This window comes from Vidua macroura, chromosome 4 (genome assembly GCF_024509145.1).
Source record: "Vidua macroura isolate BioBank_ID:100142 chromosome 4, ASM2450914v1, whole genome shotgun sequence".
Taxonomy (NCBI): Eukaryota; Metazoa; Chordata; class Aves; order Passeriformes; family Viduidae; genus Vidua; species Vidua macroura.
The window spans coordinates 48,341,475-48,355,553 of NC_071574.1; the positions used below are offsets into that span (position 1 = coordinate 48,341,475).

A 14,079-nucleotide genomic window follows, 5' to 3' on the forward strand; every position below is an offset into this window, starting at 1 on the left:
CAGTAAGTAATCACAGCAAATGCCCTCAAATATTTCTGCTGTTTGTCCACCAAAAAAAAAAAAAAAAAAAAAAAACAACAAAACAAAAACCCCACCCAAAAAAACCCTAACCCCCAAAGCAAGTTTTATCCAACAGATAATTTAGATTTATGACCCAGACTGCTTGCTGAAATTCTCTAATAAAACACAGACTGTAGAGGATAGTTTTAAGCAATATGGAGTACCAGTAGGCAATACACACACACACACGTTATTTTTCGCTATTTCAAGTGGTACAAAAGCACTTAAAATTTCAGCAGAGAGGAAGAGTTTCTTGAAAGCCTCACTGCACTAAGCTGTGAGTAATGGAGTGCTGAGGCTTCTAAATAGTCACATAATAGCAATTTAAATGTCCCAGAGGCATCATGGAGCTGGTCTTGGGTTTAACAGATGACTGCCACTCATGTTTCTTCATGTATTTTAATGCCATGGCTTAGTCAGTAGGTTTTGGAAGATCTTACTCTGAATACTTACAGCTTTTGTAAAAAAAAATGCAAACTGCCGACACTAAATGATCATCTACCTGTCAGATCTGCTGGTAGATTCTGCTTCTGCAGAAGAGGCAACAAGAGGGCAGGTCACAGGCTGGTGTTGTCTCCAAACTCTTTTTCACAGAGAAAGGGGGGACAGAGCTGAGGCCTGCACTCCCTCAGGTCACTGAAGTGCTGGAGCTCCCCCAGAGAAGTTCAACATACCTCAGTCAAAGAGTTAGAACTTGTAAAACATGGACCAATCTCCTCTCTGTGGAGGAGTGGCCACAAGTGCAGAGAGGCTGTGGATTTAAACTGCAGAAGAAACATTCAGGTCAGATAATGAAAACAATATTTGATTTTGAGGGCAGGAAAGCACTGCCTGTTTCTCTGGAGCTCTTTACAGCAGGTAACATCTGCCAGGAAGGACAAGGGTGGAGCAGAGTAGATGATTTCACTTCATCCCAGTAACTCTTCCTGTATGATTCTGCCCCAGTACCATCTTGTCTCCCTGCACAACCTGCTGGCTGTTATGCAACCTTGCAGCTCCCATTTCTTGTTGAGAAAGCCGAGATGTTTCACTTGGGAAACCTGGAGTACACTCATGGCAAGGTGCTCCTTCACAGCAAGAAAAGGATGTTACAAAGGATGTTACAGATAAACATCTGAAAAAGTAACTCAAACCAACATGATCTGTTGGAATTTGAGTATCTGCCATTACTTCAAAAGTCTCCAGTAACTTTATGTTAGAACTCAAGAAAACATTTTGTCATATGTTGAACCGAACTAAAAAAAAAAAAAAAAAAAAAAAAAAAAAAAAAAAAAAAAAAAAAAGGGATGTCATCACTTTCTCCTTCCACTACTTTTCTTCTGCAGGCTAAACAAAAAGTGTATTTTCTCTTTTTCTCCTCACTAAAATTAGGGAGAGAGTCAGTCCTAATTACACTCTACCTTTTGAACACAGAGCTGTTTTAAACATTTGGTAACATGTGGTGACTGGCATTTGAATGAACTCAGCAAGCCCTCAATATCTGCCCTGTATAGCAGCAGCTGTCCAGACCTCACAGCGTTTGTTTAAATTCTTTCAGAGATCTTAAAAGATGTGGAATATGTAATGTTGATCATTGATGTGGAAAGCTCATGGTTCATTTAGAAAGCAGAGCCCTTGCCTGAAACATGGTGCCTAAAAATAAACACACAAATCTTGGCAATTTGAAAGCAGAAACTTTAAGAAAGTAACAAAACCACAAAATGGGTTCAGCACTAATAATTCATTAGCAGCTACAGTTTGAGGAAACTGTTTATTTCAACAGGTGTTGGTGAATACACAAAGATTTCCTAAGTTCCTCTCTAAATTGTCCATGTAACTTTTTGGGAAGGGAAGTAAAAAGGAGCAGTATTTTAGCGAGTCTGGAATCTAGAAGTTGCCACATGTACCTCAGCCACTTTTTGTGCAGTGTGTGAGCAGTGGGAAACTGGCAGAGGGCAAGGACTCATCTATCTTGGAGACAGATAAGTCACAGCACTCAAATGTGAGACATGCAATGCAAGATGCCTTCTTTTGAGCAGCCTTTAGATACACTTAAGCTGATTATTATAAAAGCCTGGAGGAATGTAAAAACACCTGAGAGTGTTATAGAAGCTCCTATTTCTAAGGGAAGGCCTGAAGACAGACTGGAGCTCCTCACTGCTGCTGGCAGACAATTCTGCAGTACAGGCATGAGGTAGTTTAGAGAAAAGACAGCCAGCCAACATCTGAATTGGGTGAAGTGGGAAAGAAGTCCTTTTGGTTGCAGATAACATGAAATGGCACATGGAGTCAAAATGGAGTCATACAGCAAGAGGATGAACTGTCATGGAAAAGAAAAGACCGCACTAAGGATTTGCTCTTTACGTGAAGAGGAAAGTGAGGGAGACTTGTTACACGTGTCTCCTTTGGGCTTCTCTCTTATGGTTAAAATGGTGTTTGTCCATCAGTGAGATGGCCCATGCAATGGCCTGGTGAACAAACTGGACCACAGTAGTTCTATGAATTACTGTCTACACACACTACTACATGTAATAAAAAGTCTTAAAACAAGTCAACCAGTAACACCACATCCCAGCCCCGTTGCTTACTTCATACTTCAGCAGGTGGTGAATCCCAAGGCATACCAGGATTCTAGGGTAGCAGAGTAAGGGAGCAGGCTGAACTTACCTGAACTGGATTCTGCACATTCATGCAATTTCCTGTCCATAACACCAAGAGGTGTTATGCAATGTTGCATACAAGAAATAAGCAGTATGCAAAGTCTACTGTATGAAGAAATACAAAAAAATAATCCAGACATTTAGACCTTGAACATCCTAATAAATTATGAGAAAGTCTTATAAACAAGCTTTTAAGGAAATGTGTTCATCATCTATCTTGGCTGAAGAAAACAAAACCACAGCTTGGCATAAATCAGCAGTTATTACTCCTGCATTTAACCAGCTAGCATTCCAACTTTGTAAAATACAGTAAAGCATCTTCACACAAATTAGAACTCAAAACTGCTCTGTGTGCTAGATACAGCACTGCTGCCCTTTTCAGAAGCACACACAGAGACTTCAGCACATGATCTGTTGCCACCAAATGTAAATGTATTATTTTCCTCTGGTAAATTCAGTCTTTTCAGAGTTCAAGCCACTTGTACTCCCAGACTCATCCTGAATGTCTGGTAAGAAGGAGGTGTTCTTTAATAACCCATCTCTTGAACAGGTCTGAAAAGGTGTTTTAGATGCTGGCAAAATACTGTCAGTGCTTTCTTCCTCTGATACAGCACCTGCAGCTGAGCTGGAAGGCACAGAAGTAGCTTGGAGCTCCACCCTATAATTCACATTACACTCATCTTTCCATCTCTTAATTTCTTTCCTCTGCTCCTTGGGGGACAGTCTGACAAGGTACTTGGCTCTCAACACCGGAGATGGAAACAATGTTCCTTGGAGAACTCTTGTCAAATATCTACAAAATAAACACAGTTACAAATAAGCTGATTAAAAGAAAGCCCAAAACTCTTTCCAGTGACTAAAGGAAACCAAGCACCATTCAAATAACCTTGAAGCCTAGTTCTTGGACTAGAACTAGATGATCTTTAAGGTCTCTTCCAACCCAGGCCATTCTGTAATTCTGTGATATTAGAACTGACCTAACTGCCAACTTAGGTTGGATTTAAGCACAGATTTTTGCAGTGAATTTTCAGGCAACAGGGCATCCAACATCTGTCCCTCCGTAAAAGAACTTCTCCTTTGAACATCCAATGAAAGCCCCAATCTCACTCCTTTACACTAGAAGCTGCAGAGGAGCCCCTGGCTTCACAATGCCCCTGAGTGGGGGTTTTTCAGCACCATAAAATGGATCATATCAGAAATAAACATGGAAAAAAAAACATACATGTGATAGCAGTAGTCCCATAACAGGTACTTCTGCTTCAAATTACTGCAGTAGAAAAGCTGAAATTAGCCACAACAGCTATAAATCTTCTGAGGTATTGACACACGGAGAGTACTTATGACTTAAGGAATTTCTAATAGTTTGCCTTTAATTTACCATGAAAACCACTGTTGTCTTCAAAATTCAAAAGCCACACATTGGAAGTAGCCACCAAGCTGAAACCTTTATCCCACCTTGGCTCTCTACAGCCCTACCAAAAGGTCCCAGAACAGCCTTTATCTATTAATTTGTCATGTAGGGGAGATTTACTGTGTGTGAAAGAAAAGGCTCAGCTGTCACCACCTCAACCAAGCTGAGAGCAGGGACAGAAAGCCACGTGTTTCTTGCACCTCACGGTTCATCATTCTGCTGAAGTGTGAACCAAAGCCATCAGTCAGATCAGATCAGTCATAATCTTCAGTGAGTGCAGTAAAACTCTTGATGAAATGCTTAAGACGCAGATCAGACACGTTCAAACTGGACTTAATACTTGGTGGCCATTGCAGGCATCTACAGGCATGGCTCTGCCAGCTTTCCTGCTGGCAGGACTGATAACTTATGCTGTTCTACAGCACTTGATCCAGAAAGTGTGCTCAGATTGTGCCTAATGATATTAAATGACATCAGGTGAGCAGGCAACAGCACTTATTCTCCTCAACTCTTCTCAGTCTACTGAAGAAAGCTAAACAGAAGGTTTGATGAAGTCTCTTCCACTGGTTTTCACATGGTTTGTTTTGCTTTGTTGGCTCACTCAGGTGTCTCCATGCTCAGCATGCTGGAGTTTTGCACCACCAGCCAATACTACGGCCCTTCCAGGGTGAATGAATTATTAAACTTGAACTTCAGTGAGACAAAAAATTATCCTGACCCTTTGTGAATCTAGTCAGCATGTTTCCACACCACAAAGAAGCCTGGACATGCATTCTTCACTCTAAATACTCTTGTACATATTCATGACATAAATTTCAAACAGAAAATCATTTCACAAACTAACACAGACTAAGCACAGTATTTCTTTGTCTATATATAGTACATATCCAACTTTGGTCACTAATTTAACTGGTTTGTATATAAATTATGAATTCTGTGATTTAAAAAATTACTGTTTCTTTGCCCTCCAAAGACAATATTTAATATTATATAAGTCAAAAAAGAAAACTTTTATTACTGAAATTTACTTGGAGAACTAAATGGCACTAAAAAGTTGTCCTCACATAGCTTGGTCAAATAGAGCCATGAAATTTTCATTTTTATGCGGGGATACTAGGGAGGAAAGACCTCTAGCCAGAGTTTCATAACATCACAGACAACTAATTTTGGTAACAGCAGCAGTCTACAATTATAAAGCAGAAACTCACCTGGGTAGCAGAGCAATGCAAGTAGTCAGGAGGCAAACTAAGTAAAATACTGGGTCTGTCATGTGCTTTTCCATGATCCAGTAAAAATCTGATCGTGGGTTGTGGGTTTTGCAGGTTGCTCCAATAGCCAGAGTGAACACAAAGTAAAACAGGATGCTGCCAACTATAACTACTGTATGTATCCACGTCTGCAATTCAGAAAAGGAAAGAAGTAAGATTTAAGCTGTAAAACAGAAAGACTCTTACATCTGTATTTGCATGAACATGCACGCTTTTCCTCCAAGGGCAGCTGCTGAATGTAACAGAGGATACATCTGTTCAGATAATAGTCCTAATTTCATACCAAACACTCCAGAAAGAATGGAGCCTTCTTTCTGCAGTATACAGGTGTTCCAGACATTTAATTTTTTAAATTCTCATAAATTCATAGCTTTTTATTCTTTTGTGAAAGACATTTGCCTCAGATTACCACCTTATCCACTGGCAGCACAGAAAGCTTTCTCAAGCAAATGAAGATGAGATCTTCACATGACACCACCTTTATATATCTTGCTTGAGACATTGGTTACCTTTCTATACTGGAGTTTTCTGTAATTTTACAGAATAGCTAAATAGCTATAACAGCTACTAAAAAAACAACGTTGTCACTGGTCTGACAGCTTGCCAACATTAAAAATGCCAAATAAAACACATTTAAGTAAGGTTCTCTAGTCAAGAGTGTGAATACACTCATGCTATATATATGTTATCAATAAAAACATTTTAATTATGGCTGTCATACTCCCAAAAGAACAGTGAAAAACTGAATCATAATTTGAAATTTCATCCATTATAAAACAATAATAAAAATACTTCTAAAAAGACAAAGAAAAAACAAAACCCATTAATAAATGTCCTTCTACAATACCCATTATTGTATTTTCTTTAAAATTAAGCCAAAACTCCAAGTATTACCCTTGCATGGGCCCTAAATATATCCAAGCTAAGGCAGATGCTTTAGCTTGTGCAGACTTGAAAACTGAAATAATGTTTCTTAGCACAATGGTTTTCCAGTTCTGGCATCAAAAACACACCTCTGAACTGTTTATCCTGGTCACAGATAATTCCAAACATTCAAAATCAGCAATTTACACTATTGTCTTTGAGATGCAAACTCTGCAAACTAAGGAAGTTTCAGCAGATCACTGGTGGATTTTTACCATTTGCAAAAGTGAACCAACACCCGCCAAACCACCCTACCTTAAAATGAAGTAGGATAATTTTACTATTTAAAAATACTTCTGAGGCCAAGTTTTGTTAATTTTAGTCATATTTCTATTGGTTCCAATAACAGATGCTTTAGGAGAGCTCACATGATAACATAAACACAATATTTAGGGTTTGACCCTCTTATACTTATTTTCTGTCTTGTATTTTAAGACCTTTCTTCCCTTTAATTTTACTGAAAGCTGTATGCACATACTCTGTAAGGAATATACTCTTTGGGAAACAAAGTACTCACCACAGATTTGCACTCAATGAGAAGGTGAAACAGCATTATGAAGAGTGCTGCTGTGTTTATGGGGTTTCCAAAAGAAAAAATGTCTATGTCTGAGCCACAGTAAGTCTGTAAAGGAACACAGTGGTCAGCATCAAATATTCTTTATGTATAGTCCTAACATGAAGTGGCATGAATAATTTCAATACCATACATATTTGCACACACAGAGTTCAGTTCTGTTCCAATGACAATCTTAGTATACATTCATATACAAGAATTAAAAATCAAATACTTCATTCTATTCTCTAATTTGCTTAGGTTTTAAGTAAGTCAAAATGTATAAATATTATTTTGTAGCCAGCACTTACAAAGTAAGGCACAAAAAAGCAAACAAGACTTTGGTAAAAAGCATCCATCAAGGTTATCCAGAAAGCTGAAGGCAAGTAAGCCTGTAAGAGAAAAACATAATGGCATTGTAACAAATTGCTGCATCCTTAACGAGCATTAATTTGGATCTGGGGAAAGATTATCTGCAGAAGTAATTCCAGTTAGTTTCCAAGTGAAAAAGGCATCTTTTGTGTTACAGTTATTAGAACAAAGAGCTCAAGATCTCCCTCCACACATATAGCTAACTGTCAGTATTTAAGTCAGCAGCCAGCTCTGGGAACTCTAATCTTGCAGCTGTTTCCATCAGGACAGATGTACCAGAGTTAAAGCTGAGTCCTAAGGAGGGGAGGATGCCGATAGACAGGGAAGTACCCTGAAGCTTACCATCACTGAATAGTAAGTCCCACCTTCTTCTATCTCCATCCCTTTTTTGTTATGTATGCTGTTTGACTCCTCTGTGTGGATGGGACTCCTCTGTGAGCTAATTTAGCTCATCAGATGGGAGAAATCAACTCACTTTTCTGCTGGAATAACACATTGCTCTTTTAGTGAGTTAAATCAACTCCTGGGAGAGCCTGATGGGATAACTGAGCTGGCACTAGGAAAACAAGTTTTAACTATATGGATGAAGAGGGAACAGGAAGAAAAAAAGGGAGAAGGGAATAAGACTTCCTCCCTCAGCAGCAGCAGACTGCTATGACAGATCAACCACCTAGGAAACCATAGTTGCCTATGCTCTGGCTCAGCTATGTCCCATTCCTTCAGGCACTGAAGTGAGACACATAGGTGAGAAGTCCAGTCATCCAGGATGCCCTCTATGATTAGTGGAGAGATGGGTTTTTCCAAAGAACCGTTCAGCCCTTTTAAGAACTGAACCGCTGTCTGAAGGTGATGTGGGAAATTTATTTGTCTTTCAGGAAAGTGCTTTAAACTACTGAAGATGAATCCCATTTACTGTTCCATTATTTTTTATGGTTTATACAAAGCTGTACACTCGTGATGTCATGGTGCAATATTGTGATATTGCATCTTTTAAAGCATTTATCTTTTTTCTATACTGTATTTAAGTCCAAGCAATTATTTCCATGTGCTTCCATGCATGAAAGGAAATGATAGTAACTCCAACCACAGAGCAAGGAATTATGGGATGGACAAAAGACAAAAAAACTAACAGAAGATAAGAGAATAAAAAGGGAAAGAAGAAAATATATAATGCAGTAATTCTGATTATGTTGCTTCAAAACCTTCATCTCAGCTCAGATCACTGCATTGTACATATCCTGAAGATCAAAACAAATAATGAGGCCTTGCAACATTTACTTAATCAAAATTCTTTGACTGACAAAGCACAGAACTGCTCAAGCCAATCTACACAGGTTTGGATTGGTACCAAAAGAATACTTTGTTTTTCAAAAATACTGTAAACCAAGCAACATAAAATACTTAAGCGCATATAAAAAGAAATGTAGAAGTCCACAAACAAGCAAAACAATTTGTCCATTCCCTGTATAACCTTTTTTCCCTTCTAGACCGGACCTAAACTTCTGCCAGGTTATAATAAATGTGACAACACTAGTACACAACACATTGTAGCTCTTTATTTTTAGTAGTATTTGTTAGAATAGAGTAGAATAGAACAGAAAAAAATATTTCAGTTGGAAGGGATTATCTGGTCCAACTGCCTGACCACTTCAGGGCTGACCAAAAGTTCAAGCATGGTATTAAGGGCATTGTGCAAATGCCTCCTTAACACTGACAGACTTGGGGTATTGACCACATCTCTATGAATCTGCTCCAGTGCATGACCATCCTCTTGGTAAAGAAATGCCTTCTAATGATATTGTAGGATCTGATCATAAAGAAAATATTGAGTTTTAGGTGACTCGTGTAGTCAATGTTTCCTCTCTCTGGACTATTAGTACCTATTTTGTCTCAGGCTCAGTACGTCACTGCCTTCAATTGCTATAATAATAAAGATATTATTTCAATTATTAAATTTTTAGAACTATAAATTTAAAATTATGCTAGAATTCATGCTAAGCAAAGCAGAAAACAGGAAAAACCTCACTGAGTTATATAATTTTGATTTAGAACCTACTCCCCCACTCCCTTTGGTTTTCTGCGCTAAATGTTCGGACAGAATTTACTGATAGACCAGGTATGATGTATAGTATTTTCAGGTGGGAAGGCAAATTTCAGAACATACCTGAAAGGTGAAAAGTACCCTGACTGACATAGGTTCTTTAAGGATTATTTGAAGTTAATTTGCTCTGGTTCTTTGTCAGTTGAGACCTTTATATGACAAAGAAAAAATACAGAGTATATAGTGTGCCCTTATCTTGCTCAAGCAAATCCCAGTTTGAGGAAACATGTTGACAGCTGACACAATGAATGAAATAAATATGCTGGTAACAATGTTTGTCTAGTACGTTGCTTTACCTGAAGTCTTTAATTTCTTTTATCATCCAAATGTCTGATAAGATCAGGTCTATTACTGAAAAGAGCTTAAATATCTTTTGAAAAACAGGTTTTTATTTGTGCACATATTGCCCAGGCCTAGACGCTTCCTAACAGAGAAAGTAATTTAAAATGATGTTCGTCTGAGATGAAACATAAAAGAAAGACAGATATGGCTCAAATGCTGACCATTTGAATTTGCTTCAGGCCAAGCACTCTGCAACCTACCACAGATTTCTGGCTCATTGGGTAAAGCTGTGGCAGTTCCATGAGTATCTCTGCAGATACATCTTTGTCCAAGACACCATAAATGATGGGTGGCACTGACGTAAAAAGGAGATTGAAAAGAATCAAGATCCAGTAGTCAGTCATTGATGTGCCTGAAAACCCGCAGAAAAACTGGTACCAAAACAGGAGATTCACGTAGGTCTGAAAAGCCAAAGACAACATGATGAAATTTTAGCCATTGACAAATGCTTTAAAAATGAGAGAAAAACTGGTAGGTCTTAGGTCTGGTTAAAGTAATCTGTGGAAATATTTCAAAATCAGACATGACTTGCTGAAACAGTCGTGCTGCCACCATATTAGTAGTGCCCCTCACCCACTGTTTAATGAAATCAAACAATGGCTTTGAGTGGGAAATTTAGTCCAAGGAATAAGAGCCTCTGGCCTCTGCAGGCAAATGGGAAACTGAATTGTTAGACACATACTTTTTGAAACCATTCACAATAGGAAGAGAGAAAATAAAGCCTCACTAAGCCTTTCAGTGCTCAAAAACATGTAAACTGTGATTCTCCTAGAATGGGACAGCTACATACCACATTCTTGTAGAAGAAGTAAAGCACCATGTTGGTAAGTCTAGTGTAACACCAGTGACCATGGACAAGCAGTAGCTTCCTGAGGTGTCTAAACTGAGAGATTGCAAAGTCACTGGCCATCACAGCCTGCAATACACACGAAGAAAAGGATATGCTTTAACCAAACTGTTAAAGTAAGCTTCAGATACTGCCAACCAAGCAACTTACCCACTGTTGGAAGTTCTTATTATTTGATTTTTATACATAGTGCTTGCCAGGTTATCCTCCCTCACATATCCCCTTCCATACAAGACTTTACAACTAACACAGAAAGCTCAGCCCAACACAGCACCGACAGGAATATGGCTGTCATCATTATTACAACACAATATATCACTGCACAGAAATCACTGACACTGACACTTAGGCTGCTCATTTCCCCGCATGACATGAGTAATATGGAGCTCACTGACAGGCAGCAAACTGTTGTTTGGAGCTTGACCTGCAGCATTCAGCTTCTGATTGCTCCTGGTGGAATGCTGAAGCCTGGGTGTGAGGCTCAGGCTGCAAAGTTTTGCCCATGTAAGGGAACTGACTATGGTCTCCAGAGTACACTCTGAACTGATTTAAATCAGTTGCAAATCATTTGCAGGTGTCTTTGGATACACTACCTGCATGCCTTCCTGGCCAGATATTCCCACACCAGTGTCAGCCACCTGGATCATACTGACATCATTGGCACCATCACCTACAGAGAAAACAAGAAAAATCAAAACTAGCTTTGCTGGCTATCACATTGCTAAGAAGGTGTCAGGAAAAGACAAATATCAAACACCAGAGAGTTCAGAGAAATACATTTTTATGGCCAACACTGAAAAGCACTAAGGAAAACAGGATTACTAAGTGGAACACCTGCCTGAACTATGTTCTCCAAATAGATAATAGATGCTCCTTTTGTCAGAATTTAGCTGGCATGCTGCACCACAAAATATGTGTGCTTTAAATCACAGCCAGTCATCTCCCCTCTACCTCCCAATTTTGGGGGGTTATGATAGAAAGAAAAAAGCTCTTACTTTCTGCTTTGCATGTTACATAACAACGGTATGACTGATGCTGTTCTTACTGCTTTATACTGACATAAGTTTATGGACTAAATTTGCTACTTCAGAAGACAAACATCATCTCATGTCAGAGACAGCTAAAATTCAAAGGATTATCTTGCTCATAAAATAAATTTTGTGACAGACATTAGCAAAATATATGAGAGAAGAAACTGGCTTTTACTTCTTTTCAGAGAAAGGAGGATAACCACAAGACTCACCTACAGCTAATGTCATTGCCTTTAGCTTACTTCGCACCAGTTTGACCAGGACACTCTTCTGCAGTGGTGTGGCTTGGCAACAGACTACAGCCCGACATTTTTCTGTGAGTTCCAAGAAAATATCCTGTAGGCTGTCGTGAAGGACATGTTCTAAAGTCCTTCCATCAATAACCAGGCCTGAATTGAACCCATGAGCTTGGGTGGAGGGACTTGCAGAGACATTTCCAAGTTTCTCACGGTGGTTTTTTTTGACAGAAGTATTATTCTGGATGTCTTCTAAAATTTTGCTCATTACCAAGGCACAGGCATCCTAATAAAAGACAAGAAAAAGGCATCTTATGAAATATTGTTTGTACTCTGCCTCCCTTTTCAATTCATAAAATTCATATGGGGAAAACATCAAATTCTGTCCTTGTATAGTATTTATCTTGAAAGGCTCAGACATGAGGCTGAATACCCCTTTAAAATCACAAAGGATGTAGACTGTTGTTAATGAAAGTGTCTATGATAAACTTTGCTTTAGCAGATTTGCTTGTGTATTGTATTAAGAGAAGAGAGAAAAACCTATGCAAGCCAGAAAACCTTCACAGACTAGCAGGAAAAGCAACCATTAAGGATTCTGTAATATAAACACAGCTTTGATAAAACTTTTGCTCTCTGTGTTTCTTTTGTCTGGCATGCAGAGCCAAAAGTGCACTTCATATCACATTACAGGTGAGCTGCCATGAATTACTGAAGAACTGGACTTGTGGAATGTTTTACCTTATCAGAATCAATATAAGAAGCTCAAAAAGTTTGTGGTATCAATATACGTAAAGCACATGCAACATAGAAGAAAATACATCTTCTTAAATCTTCTCATCATTTTACTTTGAAATGCAAAAGTATCAAATCCTGTTTTTTATTTCTAAGCCTAGCTAGAGGAAGAGCACTGCTTCAAAAGAGGCTTAGTTCTCACTGTTAAGACAGACACTAATTTCCCAGCAGAGTAAAAGGAAAATGTTGGCACAAATCAAACTCCAAGCTTTTCTCAAACACAACTGGACTAAAAATCCTTTCTTTTTTCACTTTATTTTCCCCACAGTTAATTCTTTTATGGCATATACAAATTGTATTTCTTAAGACATATAAAAGCAAAGAAAAAAGGAAAATTAAAGGTCTTAGAACAATCCTCTAAATATGAGGCCATGTCAGCTCCTTAGCTTACCACAGAGAGAAATTAAGAAGTTTATTCAATTAAAATAATTAATCATAATGTAGGGTCTGCATATAAAGAAACAGATGTTACATACATAGAAAGGATTTCATATTTTACCCACAAGGAAGAACAATACAGAAAAGCAAATGTTCTTTGATTTCCCAAGCAAACAACATTTGCTTTTCTGTATTGTCCTGTGGACTAGCCTTATTGAATTTTTCAGCAGAGAAGAAAATCTACTTTTCTACTCACCCTACTCTGTGATTTAAGAGTGAAGATTCTGTCCTCTGGTTCCAGAAGTTTACAAGCATAGGCAATGTTGACAGCTGTCTCTCTCTTGTCACCTGTCAACATCCATATTTTTATTCCAGCTTTCCGTAAAGCCTGTATTGTGTCTGGAACACCCTCCTGCAGGCGATCTTCAATACCAGTGGCACCTTCATTTAGACAAGCAGAAATATTAGTGCTGCTCTATTTCCAAAACCAAAATGCTTCAAGAGTGACAGGATGAGCTGGTTTTCTCTCTGTACACACATCCCAAAACAGACATGCTACCATGATGTGCTTGTAATTTCCTGAAAGAAAGCACCTTGGCAGTATGAAGTTGTTTAACCTCCTTATTTTCAATTCCATTTAATGTCAGGGCCAACCCATATTGCTTAGTATCACAGCAGAGATACGAACCTGCAAGACAGCAGGTCTCCAAAGCAGCTTGACTTCTCTCTGTTTCCTTTAGTGGCCAAGGGTACCTGTATATCCTTAAAAAAGAATCAGTTTGCAGCACTGCTCTGGCTTCTTTCCAGAAACTGAAGCCAGTGATCCCAGAATTCCTTTATTATCAAGGTTTATGGTATTTACACTAAGCAGATATGACACAAAATGAGAAAAGGAGCACCCTTTAAACAACAGGATATGTCTCTCTTTAGCTTCTAGCATGAGCTGCCTTTACCACCATAGTCAGATCTTTGCATTTTGTTTTCCAAATGTTATTTGCTGGGCAGTTCTCTAAAATGATTATCCCAGACTGCCTGCAGTTTACCTTTCACATACCTACAGCAAACATTTTTGTTTCATTTCTGCACAGCTGAATGACCTTCAGAGGAATAGTTCTGGCAGAAGCA

At 38.6% G+C, this 14,079-nt stretch overlaps 1 protein-coding gene across 1 annotated transcript in view; it reads right to left on the reverse strand.

Annotated features, from left to right (window-relative positions):
- Nucleotides 1–1,791: 1,791 nt before the first annotated feature.
- ATP10D (ATPase phospholipid transporting 10D (putative)) overlaps nucleotides 1,792–14,079 on the reverse strand; it is a 31,064-nt gene continuing 18,776 nt past the window's right edge. The window contains exons 14-22 of the mRNA XM_053976676.1: nucleotides 13,211–13,395; nucleotides 11,761–12,070; nucleotides 11,111–11,187; nucleotides 10,461–10,586; nucleotides 9,871–10,071; nucleotides 7,167–7,247; nucleotides 6,820–6,924; nucleotides 5,319–5,506; nucleotides 1,792–3,492 (exon numbers count right to left, since the gene is read on the reverse strand). Of these exons, the coding sequence (XP_053832651.1) occupies nucleotides 3,135–3,492; nucleotides 5,319–5,506; nucleotides 6,820–6,924; nucleotides 7,167–7,247; nucleotides 9,871–10,071; nucleotides 10,461–10,586; nucleotides 11,111–11,187; nucleotides 11,761–12,070; nucleotides 13,211–13,395 (1,631 nt within the window). The 3' untranslated portion in view covers nucleotides 1,792–3,134. The remainder of the gene's footprint in view (nucleotides 3,493–5,318; nucleotides 5,507–6,819; nucleotides 6,925–7,166; nucleotides 7,248–9,870; nucleotides 10,072–10,460; nucleotides 10,587–11,110; nucleotides 11,188–11,760; nucleotides 12,071–13,210; nucleotides 13,396–14,079) is intronic.